At 37.4% G+C, this 21944-nt stretch overlaps 1 protein-coding gene across 4 annotated transcripts in view; it reads right to left on the bottom strand.

Moving 5' to 3' along the window:
* MMS22L (MMS22 like, DNA repair protein) overlaps positions 1–21944 on the bottom strand; it is a 97471-nt gene that overhangs the window by 10226 nt on the left and 65301 nt on the right. For all 4 annotated transcript variants that reach the window (XM_027633938.1, XM_027633939.1, XM_027633935.1 and 1 more), the window contains exons 15-20: positions 17178–17368; positions 14652–14802; positions 10952–11094; positions 10045–10187; positions 9728–9887; positions 5260–5429 (exon numbers count right to left, since the gene is read on the bottom strand). In XM_027633938.1, coding sequence (XP_027489739.1) covers positions 5260–5429; positions 9728–9887; positions 10045–10187; positions 10952–11094; positions 14652–14802; positions 17178–17368 — 958 coding nt within the window. The remainder of the gene's footprint in view (positions 1–5259; positions 5430–9727; positions 9888–10044; positions 10188–10951; positions 11095–14651; positions 14803–17177; positions 17369–21944) is intronic.

Consider the following 21944-nt stretch of genomic DNA (forward strand, 5'->3'; position numbering starts at 1 on the left):
ACTTCTAGGGCTCCTTGGTAATTTTAGCAAGTCTCAGTGATAAAAAACCACACTTCCTCAACCGAGGCTTTGACTGAAAGTTCAGATTCTCTCCTCCTTTTGCGTACATAGCGCAAAATTTTTTAGGAAAAAGCAGCTGCTGCTATATCAGAATTCTTAAAAACAAGAAGTCTGCTACTTCTTGGCAAGTAGCAGACCCAGAGAGACTGTTACAGATGACAGACTATTTAGTGTGTAAGCTTGAGTGTTTGATGTTTTCAATACGATATTGCATCAGGCACAAAGAAGAGTTGCCTGTGTGTCTGTAGTACAGCTCATACAGAAAGACAGAACGTATTCCATAATCCAAATATCGGAACTGGCACTTCTAAGACTCTAGACTTTTAACACTAAAAATCCCCAAACATCTGTGACGAAGAGTATTAATTTATCTGATAAAAGGGACACAAAGAATATCACAATCTTCCAGAGGATACCTGAAGGAATACATGAAGAACAGAGCACCTGTGAAGAGCTGTGAAAAACTAACAATAGTTACTAAAATGAGACTTCTTCAAATTGAAGATCAACAAATGCTACACAGTATCAAGAAAAGCAGAATTTGGTTGTTATTAACTAGTAAGAGCTTTTAAGAAATGATCCTAGAGATATTTAATAGCAATAAAAAGAAAAGAATATTAGAATTTAGATATCTGACTAATTTAGAATGCTGACTAATTTTTGCAGACCTAGTAATTTCATTTGAAAATGAACCAACAAACCTAGCCTGATCCTTCATAAAGCATTTTTATTTTTTGAGTTAAAGTAAATTGATTTTGAAAACTGCATCCCAAAAAACTAGAAAAAAACTTAGATTTATCTTTTGGACACAAAGGCCCACTGAATTCAGCTCAACACTGTGTTCTTTATTGTGGACTACTCCTTTTCCTTACAAAGTGCAGAGAGCAACAGACCTGAACAAAGTCTGACAACACCATATCCCAAGTGGCACAAGGGATAAATTACCAACATCGTACAATAGCTGCAAATCTCCAGGTACAATGGCAAAACAACAAAGTAATCACATAGAAATTTCTTCTTTTAAATCCCACCAGTAATTAACCAGTAATACTGTTCATATGAGAGAAAAAAGAAACTCATGCTATTGGACTGCAGTTCTGGAGCAGGGATTTGAAATCAATCTCATCAGACCCCTAGGACAATCTCTACAAAGCAGATGGACTCTAAAGGGCTGATAGCGCAGCTTCCTTTTTCTTAACTATGTTCTTTAGCCATCTTCTGAGGTTAAAAAAAAACAAAGACATTTTAAGAGGAGCAGAGAGGCATGACATCATCTGCTCCTCATTTTAGCAGAAAGGCAACTGAATCCTGTGCGTGTTCACTGCAGGAACCTTTTGTGGCCAGAGCTGCCTCTTCTGATTTATCTATGTATCTGTAAATCACCTGTGGAGAGCAAAGAACCGATTAGTATGGATTACTGGAACTATTCATTGCAGAAATGCCAAGCTACCTAATGATGACTTATATTATAAGTCCTGCTGTTGGAATAAATCTGCTTCTCACCAATTAATGTTGTACGATTCCTATTAAATACATACTATAATTCACAAAATGTATTAATAAGCTTGCTCAAATATCGGACCACAGATGTGGCTCATGGGAGGGCTTCTAAGGTCTGATCTCTGACAAATGCTGAGCCTGCACAGACCCATTAAAATCACTGGAAAATGTATGTGCCAAGCACTATTTAGAATGAGGCTCTTTTACCACTCGCTGTATTTACATAGAAATCAACAGTCTTCTGTATTGGACAGGATTCACACTGATAAATCAAGCAGGGTATCTTACCTTTCCTATCACTATGTATAAAATGCTTATTCCATGGATCCACACTGTATTCTGCAAGACATCTCTAAACTAATATTTCTTCTCCAAAACAAGTTTCATACACCACTTCTGTTCTTTCCCATATTTCTGGTAATGTGTACTAAAATTTCTCCTAATCATTCTCCAAAAAATCTACCAAGAGCCATTTCAATCTGAAACTTCCTATGATAGGCTTCAGCAATCCACTATCATACAAATCAACTGAACTGCTTTTTACAGTAGTGAAATACCTAGGGTTAAATTTTACATGCCTTACAATCTCGTAATTAGGAACAGTCCCATAAAATTGTAAAATGGCTCTTCATTCATGTTCTTCATGCTTTACTTCCCGAAGTCAGTTGTTCAAACAACTCTGAGGGCAACTTTTACATTATATCTCAATAGAATCTTTCTTAGGTCATCAAATATTATTAAAACAGATGATGCACAGTGATAGAAATAGTATCCAGACAGTAATGCTTTAGGCAAGAAAAAAAAAACAAAACCGTTTAAAAGCTGCTAGAACTAAGCTATTTTGACAAGGCAGCATCAGACCTGAGTTTGAAAAAAACTTCTAGATAAGCTCTATGTACAGTGGAGAACAGACCAGCTGCCCAATAGCTGTCAAAAGGCACAACTGTATACCCCAAATTTCTATATAAACACAAACATAAGTAAATACAGACAGTCGGAAGCAAGGAGAGAGAAATGCAATGTCCAGTCCTAATTAGTGCATTTGACAATTATGTGTGCCAGTGTAGACCTAAAAAAAGTCTTTAATTTTGATCTATTAAAAATAAACCTGTATGTTTGGAGTAAAGAAGGATGATGAGATGCAGTCATCAGTTTTGATGAATTGTGAAAGTAGTAATAAACTACTTTGTGGGAAGTAGTAATAAACTACTGTGTGGGAAGAGAAGGAGCTTTGTATGTTGTCCTAAAAGATGGAAAAATCCAGGAATTCTATAGGATTTCATAAGATTGCTGCATCAATGGATGCATGAAATTAATTACCCGCTACTAAGACTTATTTCAAATCCCTTTAAAACCTAGATCAAGTAAACCACATTAAGAGTAGTTGTTAAAAGCATTGGAAAGAGAGACTTTTTGGCAAATCACTGCTAGCAAAACTAAGAAGTCTTCTGAGATCTCTAGTTTTTTTTGACAAAGGAGGAGCAGCCCATACTAAGGAGCTGAAGGAAAAGAAAAAGAGATGGAGCCTGGAACTTTCCAGTAAATAAATAAAAATTGAAAAGACTGCTGAGCAGAAATTCTACTCAAGGGCTTTTATACTTGGACTATGAATAAAGAATTTGCATGTGTAAGATATTTTGCATGGTCTCCAGACTCCTGTTTCTTTATTTTCATGTAACTGCCACAAGATTAAATTGTAAGCTGGAGTATTAAGAGGAACAGATCTATAGAACAATGCTAGTCTAACATTAGGGTGAATTAAGGCTCCTACACTAAAATGCCAGTGCTCCGCCTCCATGAATGAGCATCAGGCACAGGGCAGCCACCCAAGGAAGCTCTGATCACACATTTCACCTGCAGTTTAACTCAGTCGAGGTAAGGTTATTTCCCAAGAATTGTTTCTCCATCTTTCCTCCCACCATATTTACATGCTTTTCCTCCCACATACACTGTTCTATCACTTTTTTTTGACATGCCCATTTGGGTTTTTGGTTGTTGTTTGGTTTGTGGGGCTAGTTACTATTTGGTTCAGCTCATAAATTGATATTCACAGAATCATTAAAGCAAATTAAATGGGAATGCACATGGTAGTGGTAAAAGGGAATGAATTTAGTCTTAAGCCAATTGTAAAATAATAACTTGAGATGTCAGAGAGTGCCTAGAATCCATTCAATCTCAAAGGATCTCAGAGGAGTTATATTTTGTTTCTAAACTGAACTTAAAATATTTTCATTTTGAGTTGATTCTAAATCAGAGTTTTTCCACTTTACCAAATAAAAGGGAAGGAAGTATTCTTGAATGAATGAAGCATTTTGAAGTACTTATAAATGTTGGAACTTTGTAAATACAAACACTTAATAAAATGCAGAAGTCTCACACCGAAACAGGAAAAATAAGTCAAGAATTCTCCTCTTTGTCTTCTCTTACCAAGTGTTCGTCAAATTGAAGATTTACTCATTTTCTAGGAGCAGCATTTGTCTAAAATAAACTATTTGGTCAAGTAAGATCATCTAGCATAGCCAGAAAGCATGTGGACTATGCAGCAGACTGCTGAAGAATACAAAAGTGAGGTCAGGAAGTCAGAAACTGGCAAAGAAAACAGGAAACAAGGGTCCACAACACTTAAGACTTCAAAACCAACTCAAGTGGTTTCATCTTAAGACTACATCCGTCTGTGGAGACTCCGGAGAAACTGGCTCTCTGACTAAAATACTAAATTAGCAAACAGACAGTCACACTCTGTGGTAATATCATTGTCCAGATGGTCCTACATGTATATAGCTTCTGAAAATACCTACAGAGCAGCAAAGCAAGTCATATTCTGCACATCATTATATAATCATATTCACTTTCATATGACATGTCATCGATCACAAGGCAACTACTTTCAAAAGGAATAAATCCAAGGGATGTTTACAATGTCACCACTGCACTGTTTTTCAATATAGCCTTGCGAAGAAGTCAGTTAAGACTGCAATCAAAATGAAGACTAAGAGGGAAGGGAAAATGGTAAGCAAAAAAGACCCAAGGATCTACATGGAAAACATGTCAACTTATTTATTTAAAAAATACACTCTTTTCTCTTCCTCAACAGCAGGAATTAGTATCTTTCTACAACACCTTGCATGGTTTCAAGAGTGATAGGGAAGTTGAGGGAAGAATAGGAGGAATAATGGGCAAGAGGGCTTTAGCCATATAAGAGTAAGCAGCAGAAACTTGATTCAGTAAAACATATTCTCAAAGCATAAAGACAAACCAGTGCCATAATATGCAGAAGATTTTTTTTTTGTTCCTAAGACCAACAAAAAAAGACTATCTCATCTATAATTATGTATGGTTAGCCAAGTCAAAGATGACCTAAAAAGTGTCTCGCTACATATTATTATTACTTGATCCACTGTTTCAGAAATCTCTCACATCAGAGACCAGTGTAACCAGTAGGTTGTCTAAAAGCTTTCCATACACAGTGATGAGACTAGAAGCTCTGGAGTGTACTACAGCATAGCTGCATGCCATGAGAAGAAAGCCAAGGGGGTGGCAATTTTCTTTCCACTTCTCTAAGAAATAAAAACTCCTCTTGCTGCTTTTTTAAATTCAGTCAATGCTTGTTTTGATTAGGGTAAAGGAAAACATCCTCTGCAATATGAATCTTTTCCTGAAGATATGTTTGTCTGCTGATAATAGAGTTCAGATATTTACCTGAAGATAAAGAGGCAGGCTTTCCTGAATGGCAGACAGCAAAGCCACAGGCAGTTCTTTGTCCTGCTGAAGCACAGAGTGCGGCAGCAATAAGCAATCCACAATGCGAAACAAGAGTTGCTGTGCCTTGGAAGTAGCCAGTATTGGTGCCCAGAACTTTACCAGACATCCTGTTTGGCAAAAAAAAGAAAAAAAAAGAAATCCCAAAGCAATTTATAATTAAGAAAGAAAACTAAGAAAGCCTAAAGAGACAATTATGCTAAATTAGATAATCTGAGAATAGCAACAGCAACTGACATGTCTTGCTCCCATGTACTCATTCCATGGCATCCCTTAAATAAAATTAAAACAAATCCAAAAGTCCATTTAGAGTTTATCCAAAAAAAGTGCTAAATTGACTCAATACATTACAATTAGAAGGTTTTAAGCCAGTGAAGCTGCTTTAGGAAAAGTACAGCAATGCTAAAGAAAGGACAGTCTCTTACATCCATGCAGAAAACTTAACTAAACTTGATCCGTAACACCATTGCAATCAGCACACACACACTTAAACATTTACCTTGCTGTGTGCATTCATCACATTTTACAGAGATATGCTGCCTTTGCCTTCCCTTCACATTTATCTAACACCACTGTGGCCACATCAGCAACTACTCACATGGGAACTGAATGTTAGGAAAACATTAAATATCCTTCCAATTGTATTTAATTTCAGCAGATTAAAAAGAATAAGGGGCAGCCAACTACATTAAACCAGCACGGTCTCATCAGATCTTTGTGGGCTCTCAGTTCACTAACTGAGAGCCTCAGAGAACATATTTCTTGTTTTCAACACATTAACGTATCACTTGCACAGCTCTGAGCCAGTTTTAAGATCTTTAAAAAAAAAAAAAGTAAAAAGGTGTTGATGTGTAAAACCCTAACTTTCAGAAACTTCTTTATTGCAGGTGAGGTGTAATTTTTCTTGAGAAAATAACTATACTCCAGAGTGTTGATACTCAAAACACACACTAAATAAAACAAAATTTCTACGTAGTGGTTCCCACAGACATTCTTAACTTTACATTTAATTAGAGGCAAGGAGAGGTTTCCTGGGTTGAAAATACAGGAATATTCCCAGCAAACATGTTTAAGACTTTGAAAATAATGAAAAATCAAAATTAGGCTGTTACAAGATATTATTAATCTATAAAAGTCATTCATTACCATCTCTAAAAACAACGCAAAACAACATTAATCTTCTGGAGTGAAAGAAAACACAATGATCAATCATAGAGAAAGAGAACGATCACCTAACAATACTTCTAATAATGTTGTCTAAGCTTCCTGCTTTGAAAGAAACATGGTCATTCCAACTAAAGCACTCTTTCTATTATCGCTCCTGTGATGTATGGGACAGTACAAGACACAATCTGACCACAGATGGGAGGTGTTTAGATTTGTTAAGTTTCTTGCTTTGTCCTTATAATTTAACAAGCCCACAGAATGTGAAGCAGTGATTGAAATTCACTTAAATATTTTTTCTTTTAAACCTTTTCTATGTTTTCTTAACTAAAAAGAAAAGGACAATTTCTTGCACACAACAGCATGACTGAAGATTAATCGCTTCCTACTGCAAAGAACAGAAAAGACAATACCAATCTAAAAAGGAAAATACCAATCTAAAATTACTTTCCAAGGCTCCAACCCACATCTGGATATCTGAAAACATTTAATTTGATATACGTCTTGTGCATCAAAATATGCCGATCTCGCAATAGAAAAATAAAGTATTTTACAAAACCCTAATTCCACTACATTTGATGCACCTTTTGATCTTGGTCATGCTTTCGCTGTGCTTCTTATAATCATGATTTAAACTGCATGTGCACGCAAATTATTACCTCTGTCTTTGAGATACACAGGGTTTACTCTATTTTTAAAGGTAAGTGGGTCAGACTGGCACAATTCACTGATAATACACAGTACTCTTCTTTTTCCATCCTATCAGTGGTTTCACACTGTCGTGGTTTGAAATCTCCAAAAATCCAATTTCTGAGTCCAAGCCTCCCTCCCACAACTCATCCCAGTGTGAGAGGGGTTTTCCAGGGGAAGGGAATTATATTACAATTATTACACAAATAAATACTCTAATACATTATATACACAATCCTAACTATCTCTCCTATGATAAAGCACTATTTACATTGGATCAAATTTCTTCTCTCTCCAATAAAAGTCCAGAAGGGAAGAAGGAAAGATCCTTTCCATATTTAGGGCAGCAGTCTCTCCTCCTCAATGCAGCAGTTGTAGCCAGATTGTTGTAGCTGGATGTCTCTCCATTACACACAAGGAGGTCTCCTCTCACCCCTCTCAGCCCTTTGGCTCCAAGTGAAGGTCTCTCTCCTGTGGACTGCGAAGCAGTGACAATGCTTGCTTCACCACGTCATATCACGAAGTGTAGGACATCTTTGTGAAAGTCCCTTCCTCAGGGGATTTATCCCCTGAGTCAGAACGTTTAGGGCAGCTTTCAGTTCAGTCCTTGCCCTAAGTGTTCTATCAGAGCTCCTTTGCTCTGTCTCAAAACTGCCAGCCTGGCAGCAGTGGGGGGGAACAAGGCCACTTCCCCCGCATTCTGTCCGGCCATCCCAGTCCAGCTTCCAGGACGTCTTGAGCTTCTCAGTTCCTCTCTCTGGTGCTGCTGCATTCCAAGACTCCCCTCAAGTAGGAGTCCACCCCCTCCTCCTAGGAGGGGTCTCAAAGGGGTTTCGGGGGGATCTGGTTCAGTTCTTACCCCAAAACTGTCTTTGTTGAGCTTAGTCCTCTCTCTCTCTCCATCAGACATCTCTGTGTCTCTCTGCTCAGCTGCATGCTGTCTTTGCTGCTTGTTTCTTATCTTCTTGGCTTTTCGCCACAGTTCTCCGTTCAGTGCTGTCTCTGCTGCTGCTCCTGCTGCCCACTCACAGAGGAGAAAGACTCCCCCAGCTATTCAGTCACAGAACTTGGTCCAGTTTAACATTGTTTCCAAGCTTCTGCAAGTTCAGCCGGGGGCTGAGGGGCTTTGGCCCCCCAGCGGGGCTCCGGGCCCCTCTCTCTCTCTCTCCTTGTGGTCTCAGAACATGGCCACTACTTCTCCAACTACATCATCATCCTTCTTTTCCAGTCTGGTGTGATATGTTTAAATTTTGCAGGGGCGCTGATTGGGTCAACATCAAGTGACACCACCCCCTCGGGGGTTACCATTTTTTAACTCCAGGGGGAAAACCACTTTTTTCCCCACCACACACTTAATGAACAAATGTTAGAATTGAGTTTTAGTAATGTACAGAGTGTATGTAAGAGAAGCAGTTCCAAAGAAAGCAAATTACATTCCTAAGCCAAGTTGGCCACTAACACAAATTCAGTAAATACGATGCAGCCTATCATAACACTGCTGATCATAGAATCACAGAGTATCCTGAGTTGCAAGGGACCCAAAAGGATCATCAAAGTCCAGTTCCTGGCCCTGCACAGGACCACCCCAAGAATCACATCATGTGCCTAAGAGCATTGTCCAAATGCTCCCTGAACTCTGGCAGGCGTGGTGCAATGACCACTTCCTTGGGAAGACTGTTCCAGTGTCCAACCACCCTCTGGGTGAAAGATCTTTTCCTAATATCTAACCTAAACTCCCTGAAAAAACAGTTTTAAGCTCTACCTTACCCCTCCACATTGGCCCTAACCAAATCTACCTACAGTTTGCTGAATTCTATGACTCTTTGGCTGCACTTCCATTTCTACCTTTACGCTACACAGCAACTGAAAAATTCATTTAAATAAGTGGTCCTCTGGAGAGTGATTTCACTGGTGAGCCAGGCTATTCCCAGTAGCTTGGATACCAACACCAAGTGCATGTTGCCTCAATCCACATGGTTCAAAACTTGGAATTCTTTAAGAAGATTGTACATCTACTTTTATGCTCTGTAGGAAAAATTCAGAACTGATGACTTTCATTTAAAATATGAGTGGGAAGAGGAAGGAGACAACAAAAGACTACATATGAAAAGGTCTCACGACCCCCTATGGGAAGAGCAAATCCACTGTGGGCATGAATTTCTGTAACTTCAGGAACTGCTATGACTTGTAAAAATTTTCACTACAGTTAAATAGTCAAAAACCGACTCCTGTCAGTGAGTTTGTTTAGGTTAAACATTTAGTTTTCAGTAGTGAAAGACATGAAAATATCTTACTCTTGAAAATACTGATTTGTAGGTGTAATAAAGAACCCCACAAACAAAAACCACAAGGATCAGGATCAAAGCAAATCTGCAGAAGATAATTAAATATCTAATTGTAACATCTTGGTGAGTTTCATTTTTAAACCATTAAATGCTATAGAGGAAATATATATATGGATAGTATAGACGAAAAAAAAAGTATTAATAATTTATTTTATTGATGCCTTAAAACTATTTCCTAAAAAAAAAAAAAGAGGTTGCAAAATAATTACCTATGATCCAATATGTAAGCTGCAGACCTTCTGGAGGTCCTTTTGCCTTCAGGTAAGGTTTTACGTACTTTAATACATCACCTAAATACTCTAGAGTCTTTGCTACCATGGCAGATTTCTCAGGGAGTGTCTGAAGGCCACTGTAAGTTCTACCAACAGCCTGAGAAAACAAAAACATTGAAAGAAATATAAATAAACTTACTAAGTCTCTCATGAGATTTTTGTGAGTAATTTCTTTTTCAACCCCCAGTCTGATATATAGTTCCTTTTCACTAAAACTGTCCTATGAAACTGACACAGGGATAGGTGTACAGTACCTTAATGAACTGGACAAGAGCATATTTTGGGTCTTGCTTGAAAACTGATTCTTCAACATGAGCCTTTGAAAGAATGTTTTCTACTTCTGAGAGTTTAAAAATCAGTCTTGTCATTTCAGTCAGCTGCTCCAAATAGGCTTTCCCTGATTATTACAAGAGAGCACAGCAGTAAATATAGTATACAGTTATGCTTTTAGATTTACTTTAGTCCCAAAATGATAAAGTAAAACATTATTTTAAAATGGCCAAAACACAAGGATTCTGCAACTAACTGTATCTCTCCAGACAAAGACCACATATCCAAACTAGTTATTTTTCTAATACAGTTATAAGAGAATAAAGAGTATTAAGTATGGATAACCAAGTCTTTCATGGTACTGGTGTTGGTTTTTTTTCAAAATCTACAAAATGTGTATGAGAGATAGTCACTAGAAGATGTGTTCTAAAGATAATTAGAACTGCAGTGTTTTTAGAAGAAGTGATGAAGTATTTCTCTAAGAAAGCAAAATATCCAACACAAAAAAGGGCAGAATTAATTACCACTAGATTTTTTTTTCCCTTTTCTTTTTGGCTATTCACAGCATGATTTCTAACTATTTACTTCAGATTCACTTTTTTTAGAGCAGTTTCTCCATGGGGGAAAAATAGCTTGTCTCCTTGGGAGCAAGTTTTTATTCTTTGCTTCCAAGGAAACAAGCTCTTTTATCTTTGTTTGTGATAAATTTGTCATATGCAGAGCAGGCAAACTATCAAAAAATAGCACAAGCAGTGTAAAGAAACACATTTTGTAATTAGGTAAAAGTAAAGGAATACAAACAAAAATACATTTTGTAATTAGCTGAAAATGCTTGCCAGCTTTGCAATATAGAATCGTTACTGCAAACATTAGGGAAATGTGAACACTTACCAACTGTTCGCTCAGCATCTGTCTTGGCCAGAACACCACTTGGTTGATCTATGAACATTTGCAAAATGCATCGAAACCAAGAACGTACTGTCAGAGCTTCATAGGATGTATATCCCATACTAGAAAAAGCTTCACACAGTGAACTGCATAGGTAGAAGAGGAAGAAAAAGGTAGGGTGATCTAATAAAAGTAGGCAAAAAGGGCAGCAGAGTGTCTCATTTGGCTGTAGACATACAGAAACAGTGCACAGAAACAATTAAAGCAACAGAAAGGTCAATTGGCATTGCTTTTGCATACTCTACAGACTTTGCTCACAATATCCTGATGCCTAAACAGAGAGAACATGATAAATTTGATAATGCCACCCATGGTAATTTAAAGGCATATATACACATGTACATATGTTTTGGTTACATAAAACAGGGTGGAGGGAAATTCACACAGTGGGAAATGTTTAACAATGTGTAATTTGGCAGTATTATCTAAACTGACAGTGTACAATGCTGGAGATAGTATATCTGAAGCAGCCTGAACTCCGTATTGACACTGCTTAAGCTACTCCAGCCTTTCATATAAAGCTAGCCCAGGTGCCCCATACTACTCTGAAATCTGCTTCGTTCTAACTACAGTAAAGATGGAGAAGGTCTGCTTTAGCAAATAAAGATACGTTATGTTCAAAACACATGAAAAGGGAAATATAAAAAGGCACCTTGGAGATGAGGAAAGAAACCACTATACTTGGCAGTACATTACAGACGTATGCATTTATGCATGTATACACACACAAGTATAAAGACCACACAAACTTGCTATATATACTTTCAATCAAACACTCACTATCATTCTACCATTGAAGTGTCAGACCAAAGTCACTCAGTACTCTACTGTTCCGTAATTATAAACTTTTACTTGCCTTACTACAATAAGTAGCTGCTACAGTCACTCTTTCCCAAGCATATCAGCCTCACATCATTAATTCTTTAGAAACTCCTTGCTAAAAGACAGCAGGTCTATTCTGCATTCTGTTTCCAGTTCCTATCAGATGAGCTCCACGTGTGCTTCAGGTCAGTGAAATTTTTTGAAAATAGTTACACCTTTTATTTGAGAGATTTCCTCCATGGTTAGTCGTAGGTACTTCAACTTTAATGAAAAATGTTTGTACTCTTTTCTTGATATATGTACATGTAATTCTACTTATTTTTTACTGATTTTTACTCATGCTTGCAACAGAAAGTCAAGACTTCCAGATGGAAACCAAACTGGATTCTGCTTCTCACTAAACAAAATTAATAAAGTTGGGGTTTTTTTCTGCTTCATTTACTTCAAACCAGTGACAACTCTATATTTTGTCTCAAGATCTCTGATGAAGTACTACTGACAAAGTAAGTAAAGAAACCAAATGCAAGGAAATAAAATGAAAAAAATGAACATTGTATTCCAGTACCAAAAAAGAAAAAACAGGATGCCTATGGACTTAATGCTCTTTGCAGTAATGTGTAAACAATTTCATTCTCATGTAATCTTCATGTACACAGCTAGTCTACTTGGCCACAAAGGCTCAAAAAACCACTTTCTGTTGTAGTCTCACTCTTATTTCTCTTGCTTGCTGGTAGGTGGGCGACTTTGACATCTTCCTAAAACTGGAGAAGAATATGCTCCTAATCCTTAGAAAGGAAAGAACAATAACTACCTGCTAGAAGCATGGCAAGTGGTCCTTTTAAAACAGTGAGCTTATTCACATACTCAAAATTAGTTTAAACAGGTTATAATACTATCATGCACCACACAATGTGGTTGTGGTAACAAACTTTTAGGCACTACTGCGAAAGAAATGCCAAAGGTTGTGTGTATGTTCCCAGAGCTTGCAGAGTATGTATTGGAAACAAAAGAATCTTTTTACTTTTTAACTGACAATGTTTGATGTGAAAATTATCAGAGTGCAGAAACCATGAAGTCTAAAGATCCCATCACTTAGATACTTTGATAACTTTGGCTCTACAAGTGCCTAAGGTAAATAAGTACATGAATCATGCTACAAAAAACTGCTTTCAAGATGATAGTGTTTAGAGCATGATACCTCTATATTCTACCAAAAATATCTTACCTTAGGTACTCATTGCTCTTTCACCAGGAATCTGAGCACCCTACAGTTCTGTTAGTAAGGTGGGGACATACCTTTGCCTATTCTCAGATACTTAAGTTTTTAACTTGTTGGCTTCAGGAAATTGTTAAGGGTAACAATTTTCCTTGAGCCTGGGCAATGGAAAACCCAACAGTTCAGGGGTAAAATTATCTGCCTCTGCATGAGTGCATTCTGTCCCATGCTTCCAGATTCATGAAGGAGATTCAGGAAAGCAGAGAGTGAGAGAGTGAGAACACATAAGAGAGAACCAGAAAGAGTGAGAGCATACACACAAATAAGCAAAAGGTGTCCATTATCACCTAATTATGGAGCCATGCTTTCTCCTGCTAATTCTCTCAGTATGGATCCATGAACCTGACATTGTCAGTTAGTCCACAGCACAATCTGCCAGAGGAGGTGAAGTCCCTCTCATTCCCTTCTAAGGCAGTATTTGGAAACAAAGGTCTGAATTCCATCAGAGTGCAAGACCCACCTGACATGGGTTTTCCAAATTGCTGCACAAGTGCTCTAACCTCTCAGATAATGTATGTCAGATAACTGCATTTTTAGAAGAAATTTTGGCAGCAGGGCTGTATGAGAAACTTGATATGTGTGTGTGCTCTGCACTTGCTAATGCAATCGTGCTTCCAAACACCTGGAACATGGAATCTTTTGGCCATGCTTCCATATACCATAAACATTACCTCAGCTAGCATAAAAATGTATCTGTGGATACATTTTTAACAATATGTCAGGTGCTTAATGAATACTGCTAAGGAATACTTAAGCAATTGCTTTCAATCACTTACTTGAATGTTTACTGGGGGAACTGGAAATTAATCTTAAGAACTTAAATAATACCAAAATTTCAGTTTAGGCATCAAAATGTTTTTCTTGATCTTGCCTGAAGAACAAGAAGATTCAAACTATAAAATTCAAATTATAAAAGGGAATTTATGTGCCTAACTCTTATTGCATTCAGCATGTGCTAGGTATCTGTAACCTTGAATGAAACTCACCCTATAAAGATCATAAAAGAGAAACATGGCAAATCAGAGGACTGAACACTCCCAAGTTCCACATTGAGACACAAGGAACTAAATGCAACTTTTTTTAACACCTCCCTGCAAGAAGGCCATAGCCTCATGTTTGTCAATCACACTTAAATAATCTTTACCATATCCTGACTTACAGTTATGCTCCTTAGTACACTATGTACCCTAAAAATGTGCAACATTTTTCACTTTCAAATACAGTCCGACACAGAAATATTCCCTCTTTCTCTCTCATTTCTCACCTCCCCTGCTTCCAAAACCTGATTCAGAAACGGGCAAGGCAGGGAAAAAGGCATGCCACAAAAACCACCATCACCCATCTATCTTAGGTCCACAGAGGCTTACTTAGAGAAAATAAAATTTCTCATATATATAAAAATCTGACTGGATTGTCCTGGTGCTTGAAAAGCTGCAAAGAACCTGGATCACCTTACTGAAACATTACCATTTGAAGCAACCATTTTCCACACATCTAATGAAGGATGAGAAGGTACTGGAAGAACAAGCAATCACAATTTTTCACCTGTTTTGAATTAGATGACTTAGATATCTTGACACCAGCTGAGGCCACACCATGTCATCCCATCCAAACAGCTGCATCATTGATAAAACAGGCTGTGGCTGGAGATCTGATAGGGCTTTGCTGGGTATATCCAAAGCTAAGAGAGTAAAACCTGTTTTCAAAGAGAGAAAAAACATCTTAATAGTTTCTTGGTACATTCCTGTTCCACTAAAAAGCATTGAAAATTAATTACAATTAATAATGTGCAGCCAGGGCAACTGTTCTAACAGAGAGTGCACCCACACTAAAAATGTAGTCTGTATCCCAAGCAGTTTCTAAGTCATCAAGACACACCGGCTGCAAAAGAGGGAAAATGGATCCAAACATATGCAATTTTAAATAGATTCACAAACCCACATATTATAAATCCTGAAGGCACAACTCTACCACCTATGCAGTAAAAACTGTGTCTTAAAACCTGCTTTTTTGTCTTGACCGTCCTTTTTTACCTTCATCCACTACATCTTCTCTTGTACACATATTACTGTGCTTTACAGGGTTGAGTTTTATCTATTTCTTTCAGTTTTTTTACACGTTTCTCAGAGTGAAGAACTGTATCTGTAAAGAATTCACTCAGTAAAAGCTGGTACCTTTGTATTTTTGGAATAGACATTCATGTATCAAATTTACCATACAAATAAAGCACTGTAGACAAATTTACTCTTGAAAAGGATCTTCACGTAACAGTTGCAGATCTAGAAACTGGGGCAGTATTTTGTGCAGAATTTTGTTAATGAAGTATAACCTTTTGCTGTTTCTGTTATGTCTACTGAACAATCTATATCTAACACTACTAGAATAAAAAATACAGTGCATTCTTTATATTGCAAATGACACATATATTAAAACTCAGAAAGAAAATGCAATCTGAAATGCTGAATGATTATTAGGCTATAGGAAATTAGAGGCATCAAACAAGTCAGAAAAACTGAATTTAGAGGGCGATGAAAAAGGGGCTCACTAGTTCCCAAAGTCTCCAATTCAAGTTAATTATAAATTAATATTAAAATAATTATAAACCTGCATACATTGAAAAGATGAATTAGATGGAAAAGGCTGATTTTCAGAAACAACAATGAAATTATTTTAATTAATGGTATAGGGGCAGACTACCTTAAGCCATGAAGGAGTTCACATTTCCTTATGTGCCTTGGAAAAAACAAAGTCATACAGAGTCCCCACTCTGCCTTAGGTAAGGAAACATTTTGTGGCAGCCTTTTTCCAGAGATTTCTGCAGCATCAGCCATAACACAGTTTTGGGAGAAATGGGAGAAATGTGAGTCCCAGGCTATTTGCCTGGCAGGGGGAGCAGGAGAGCTGTGACAGCTGCTCTGTCCTCTGGGCTGCAACCTCTAAGGCAAGAAGCTCATACAGTGTGGGAAAGGTTTGCCTTCCTCTGTAGTGCTACCTAACACATCTCTATAAAGCAGGTCACAACTGCACTCCTCTGCTTCTCAGAGGAGTTTATAATAGGTTGCTGCTCTTGCTATTTCACTGTGCTAATATAAAATAAAAAAAAAAGATATGACACTGTATGTGTGTAGGAAATGAATGAAGTTTTGACATTAACGACCTCTTCCTTTGATTTGTATTGCTGTTTCTCACATACTCTTCAGCGGTGTGAGACCACTACTGTTGCACACTGCCTCTTTCATTAATGTTACCTCTTAACTACCACAGAGCTGCTTCAAATGAAGCATCTTTTAGCTTTTCTATTACCAACTCAGTACCCCTGAGCTTGTAACTTTATCTAATTCATATCACGATGGGAAAAATATTTTATATTGCACTCCTCTGAATTTTAGTTAAATGGATACAAGATTTCATTTTAACTGCAGAATACAATGCTAGCTTCTGATGTTAAAGATCAAACTGGGATATCTTTCTATTCACTGCCAAGCTGACTTGTTGCATGTGGAGTTCACACACATATTGAATGTTGTACTTCAAGATTAAACACCTCCAGTGTAAAGCATGATAAATAATTAATATTAATTATGAAATGTTTTTATGACCATAACCATAACAGTTTGGCAAAAAACAACAGTCATATATGCAATCTTTTAAAAATTGTCTTCAAATGAAAAATATTATTTTAAAATATTTAGTTTGTATTTCAACCATAATGAATAGTTCAACACAAAATTATAATAAACTTCTACAAAAGTATGTAAATTCTGGATATAGTGAAAAACATAATTCTTATTTATATTGTATAACATTTGCAATGTTGATAATAACCTGTGACTAGCATTGAAAAAGAAGTCAGGCTTGTACATCTTCAAACCCCTTTGGTGTTCTCAATCTGTTTTTATCCTATTAAGGAATTCAACACTATAATATTTCTTTGTGTCAAAATATTTAGCATAGAATCTACTTTTTGCATTTATGAATAGTTAAGTATCTGAAAATACAAAATCCTTGAAAGTTTGTGACCCCGAAAATAGCACCAAGTCCAGTAAGTCGCAGGGGGGGGTCAGGGCTAACCTGCAGCTGTATCAGCAAGCTGAGGGGAAGGCGGCATCTGTGACATTCTCTGGCTCTTCAAGTACGGAAAGAAATTTCTCCAGAGAGCACTGGCGACAGCAAGGTGGTGCTCTTTAGCCACTAATGGGAGCTGTGCGTCTGGGGCTGTGTTCCCTAGTTGAAGTCCCTGGCTTACACGTTCGTGCACACTCCTAGGGAGAAACAAAAACAATGTTTACGTTCAATAAATGAAAAATTCACATCTTTTTAAAACGCATTTACAACTACTTTAAACTGTAGAGCCTGGGAACTGAAGGATCATTTTGTGCAATTAAAACCTTTATGCAAAGACATTATGCATACCAGTTATTTGATAGATGAATGATGGCATATTAAGCACCATAAAGTTAATGTTAATTACTAATGTCAACCATTAATTATATGCTTTTTAATATGTCAGATCAAAATGAGAAATTGGCAGCTTTAAAATGAATATCTGCATTTTGCAACTAGCACGACAAGCAAGTCTGCTTCCAATCCAAAGCCAGGTGCTTCTTTAAAATTTTTTTCACTAGAATTTTTAGGATAGGGTTGTGTACAGCAAATAATGGCAAATGATTTTGATCAATTGTAAAGCTTCCTTCCGAGATCTACTTCTCATTTGTAAAACTTCAATAGGTAAGAGTTTAGATAAAAGATTCATTTTATCCTGATGTGCTGCAGACAATTAGGTTTGACAGCAATGCCCACAGCTTTGTTAGTACAGTAAAGACAAAAGTTACCACTACACATAACTCCCATCTCTTCCGCAGACAATGTGGCATGAATTCAATAAGGCACTCAATTTTCTTTGATTCTTCTAGTACCATTCCTGCTACTTAATCTAATTTGGAAGTTGTGACTTTCTAGAGGTTTAATAGAGATATGTCTGCAGGGAATCAATGTTCTCAGAGAAATGGGAGGGGGACACATTAATAAATTTGTCTAGTAGAGGAGGACAGGAGGTATTACAGTACCGGGCTGATCAACTAAATAACATGCTTATTAAAAACAATCTGTAGGAACGCACTATCATTCCTGTTCCTATTTATCTTCTGGTCAACTCAATTGAGATTGTGCATTAAAGCACAGGCAGCATTATTACATTTGCTTTATTAAATTCTATAAACAGCACTGTAAAGTCAGAGTCAAGATATTTATAAGATAACAGTAAACAGCAGAGGCATTGAGACTTGCCTAAACACTAACATTTGTAGACTATAATATTTTTTCTTAACTGCCATTCCCACAATAGCAACTGTTTCACAAAAATCTTCCCCTAGATCTTTATTCTATGCTTACCCTAATTTGAAATAAACCAAAACAAAAATAGAAAAAACTCCAGCTCCTAGTTCCCTTCTGGGAACATGCGAAAATTATGAAAGAATTACACAACTCACAGCACTCATTAGGACATCTGAAATGGAATAATTTTAAATAAAGAGTAGGCTGGCTGCAAGGCCTTCCCATACTTGGGTTGATATTAGAAGCGCATCTCATTATATCAAATTAGTATCCAAAAATTCTGCAAAACACATAATTTAAAACATAAAACATACTGGTTGCCAAAGGTAACGATACCTTATGCCTGCCAGCAGGCATTCATTAGTTTCAACAGGACAGACAGAGAATTGAGTATGAGCTACTTTTTGAATGGCTACATTTAGCAGACAAGGAAAGGTATGCAATATTAGGAGGAAGCAAGTATTTCTTTGAGAGAAGGCATGAATCCAAACACAAGAACAAAAGCCAGGAATACTAAACCCAACATTTATTCCCACTGTGGCTTCACATAAATCATACAGCCTTTGTTAGCCTCAGTTTCCCAGCCATGATATTTGGACAGTAAGACAGCTTACCCTTTAAGGATGCTGTGAAAACACCCAATGTTTAGAAACTGAGGATTGTATTCAGTATGTCAGGTGGTATTCCTATTTACAAGGCATATTTTTCAAGTCAACATGAATTGAAACAGAAGTAAGATTAGCATAAAAAGCCAAGCAACACTTTTTTGGGAGCATCCCCTTATTAAAAAAAGGACAAAGAAAGGGGTGAAGATATAGTGAGGTCTAGAGGATAAATGATGAAAAAGTAAAAGCAAGGCTAAAGAAACAAGTTAAAAAAATTATTTTTGCCAATTACAAAAAAAAAGTTTAACAGTAAAACAAAGGGCTTTTCTGTTTTATTTTAAGAAAGGAATGCATGATGCCTCATAATGCAGAGAATAAAACTTCTGGGACCAAAATCTGCCCTACTGACATCCAGACTATGCTGTAAAATCGCACAAAGACCTTTTTCTCTCCTCTAAATTGCCTCTCCAAAGACGGGTGCCTTGCATCTCCTTTAGCCATCTATGCAAAGTAGAAGGGTGTACAGACTTCCAAAGTAAGGTAATATATCTCTATGTCAGTGGAAGGGCAACACGTACAGATCAGTATTTATGTTTATTCATAGTAACCTGCACAAATGCTTGCAATAAGGTAAATGCTTAGAATCGATGAGGCATCAATATATGCTGTAGTTGATGTAGCCAGCTACTTCTACCAACAAGCACATTTTTTAACTCTATAAAAATACGAATAAATGCAATTTTACTTTTTATTCAGGCTTCTATATTTTTCTAACACTAGACAAGCATACCATCAAACATCACTCCATTTCTAAAACTTTATACATTCAGCTTTCCATTGCGTTAAGAGATCTGGAACCACCAGTTGCCCCATTACAATGGTAACTTGTAATATGTGATTTTTACCTGTTTTAAATCACAAATTTCCTACTTCTGTAAAAAGAGGTATGTTTTTCTTCGCATTTTGCCATCAGATCAAATAAACCCTGGGTTTATTAAAGAGGAGAATGTTTGTGCCACCTCAATGAGGACTGTGCTGGATGTATAGGTACAGTAGTAGCATATGGGATTATTTTCTACATCCTACACCTGGGTAAGGAATTGCAGCCATTTATTTCTCTAGATGTAGATATTGTAATCATAAAACATGACCTTGCAAGCCTGCATTACTAAAATGGAGCCAAACTTTAGGTCAAGCCAGAAGAGTAAAACACAAAATTCAGCAGCCTGCCTAGATGATGGAAACTCTCAAATCACTACTAGTCTATAATCTGCACTGCACACATATTGACATTCAGACTTAATGCAATGTCATTTAATTTGATCTACAAGGATTCAGAACTTCCCATCATGATAGAAGACCTCTTTCCTATCAGCATCTCCAAGGGCTACCACCATCAGGGACTCTCACAGGCTATGAATGTAGATACCAGTTTCCTCTCAGCTTCTCAGCTCCCAGTCCAAGCCAGGCCATCCACAGCATCTACAAAACTCAGCTGCCCAGTACAGCCAAGATTAAGCTCATAAAACTCTTTTTAAAGGACCTGAATGACCTCTTGATGTTGAAACAAAAATATTTAAAAAACACCACCTGAAGGACCAACATCCTTGGATAAAACTAGGGAATTGGGAAGAGATATATGAGTATTTCTAAAATGATAAATGGTTTTGATGCTTAGAATTTCAACTACAAACGCCAGTTACTTCAAGAAAAACTCAGGCGAAGTGAAATGAAGCAAAGCACCATCACACTCAGATTCAAAGAGAGGTAACAGGTGCTTCGTGCCCTATGCAGATAAATGGAACTGGAACAATACTTAAATTTGGAGATTTCTCTTCCCAACATTCTCCCTCTTTTTACATCACTGATATTATCAACACAGTTCATAAAATCATAGAATGGTTTAGATTGGAAGGGACATTAAAGATCACATAGTTCCAACACCCCTGCCATGGGGCAGGGACACCTTCCACTATCCCAGGTTGCTCAAAGCCCCGTCCAACCTGGCCTTGAACACTTCCAGAGATGGGGCATCCACACTTCTCTGGGCAACCTGGTGCAGTGCTTTATCACCCTCACAGTAAAGAATTTCTTCCTTGTATCTAACCTAAATTGCCTTTCAGTTAATACCATTACTCCTTGTCCTATCACAAGGGGTCCCTCTCCGCCTTCCCTGTAGGCCCCCTTCAGATACTGGAAGGCTGCTATGAGGTCTCCATGCTAACTTCTCTTTGCCAGGCTGAACAGCCCCAACTTTCTCAGCCTGTCTTTGTAGGGGAAGGTATTCCAGTCCTCTTATCAACTTCACGGCCCTCCTCTAGACTTACTTCAACAGGTCATACCTTTCCTGTGCTCAGGTCCCCAGCATCCTCTGGGTGGGCAGAATCACCTCCCTCGACCTGCTGGCCATGCTTCTTTTTGATGCACCCCAGGATATGGCTGGCTTTCTGGGCAGTTTCTGATTCTGATATTTTGGCAACAAATGCACTGTGCATTGGTTCTATTTTAATGTAACCACAGATGTAGTAACAGGAATAGAAGTGACTGAGGAAAGTGGAGGCTTCTTCAGCTCTGGGGTAGCTATGAAGATTTCAGCATATAGAACCAAAAAGATATGGAGATTAGCTGATGCAGAGAACAATAAAGTGAGAATTTTGATGTCATAAGACAGAAGAACAAATCCTGGACATGGGTGATGTCAGCTACTTGGAAATGTGTACAACAAAGTTATCAGCTGAAAATCCTCTAAAAATAAAAAGTCTCATTAATACAATGAAAAGTATGTGTGTTTCTGCTGAAAAGATTAGCAACAAGCTACACAATAAACATGGCATTAAAATAATATCCAAAATAGAAGTGCCAGCGTTGATACTTCAGACAGAAAGGTGTTTTTCCTTCC

This window comes from Corapipo altera, unplaced genomic scaffold (assembly GCF_003945725.1).
Source record: "Corapipo altera isolate COAL_440 unplaced genomic scaffold, ASM394572v1 2b, whole genome shotgun sequence".
Taxonomy (NCBI): domain Eukaryota; kingdom Metazoa; phylum Chordata; class Aves; order Passeriformes; family Pipridae; genus Corapipo; species Corapipo altera.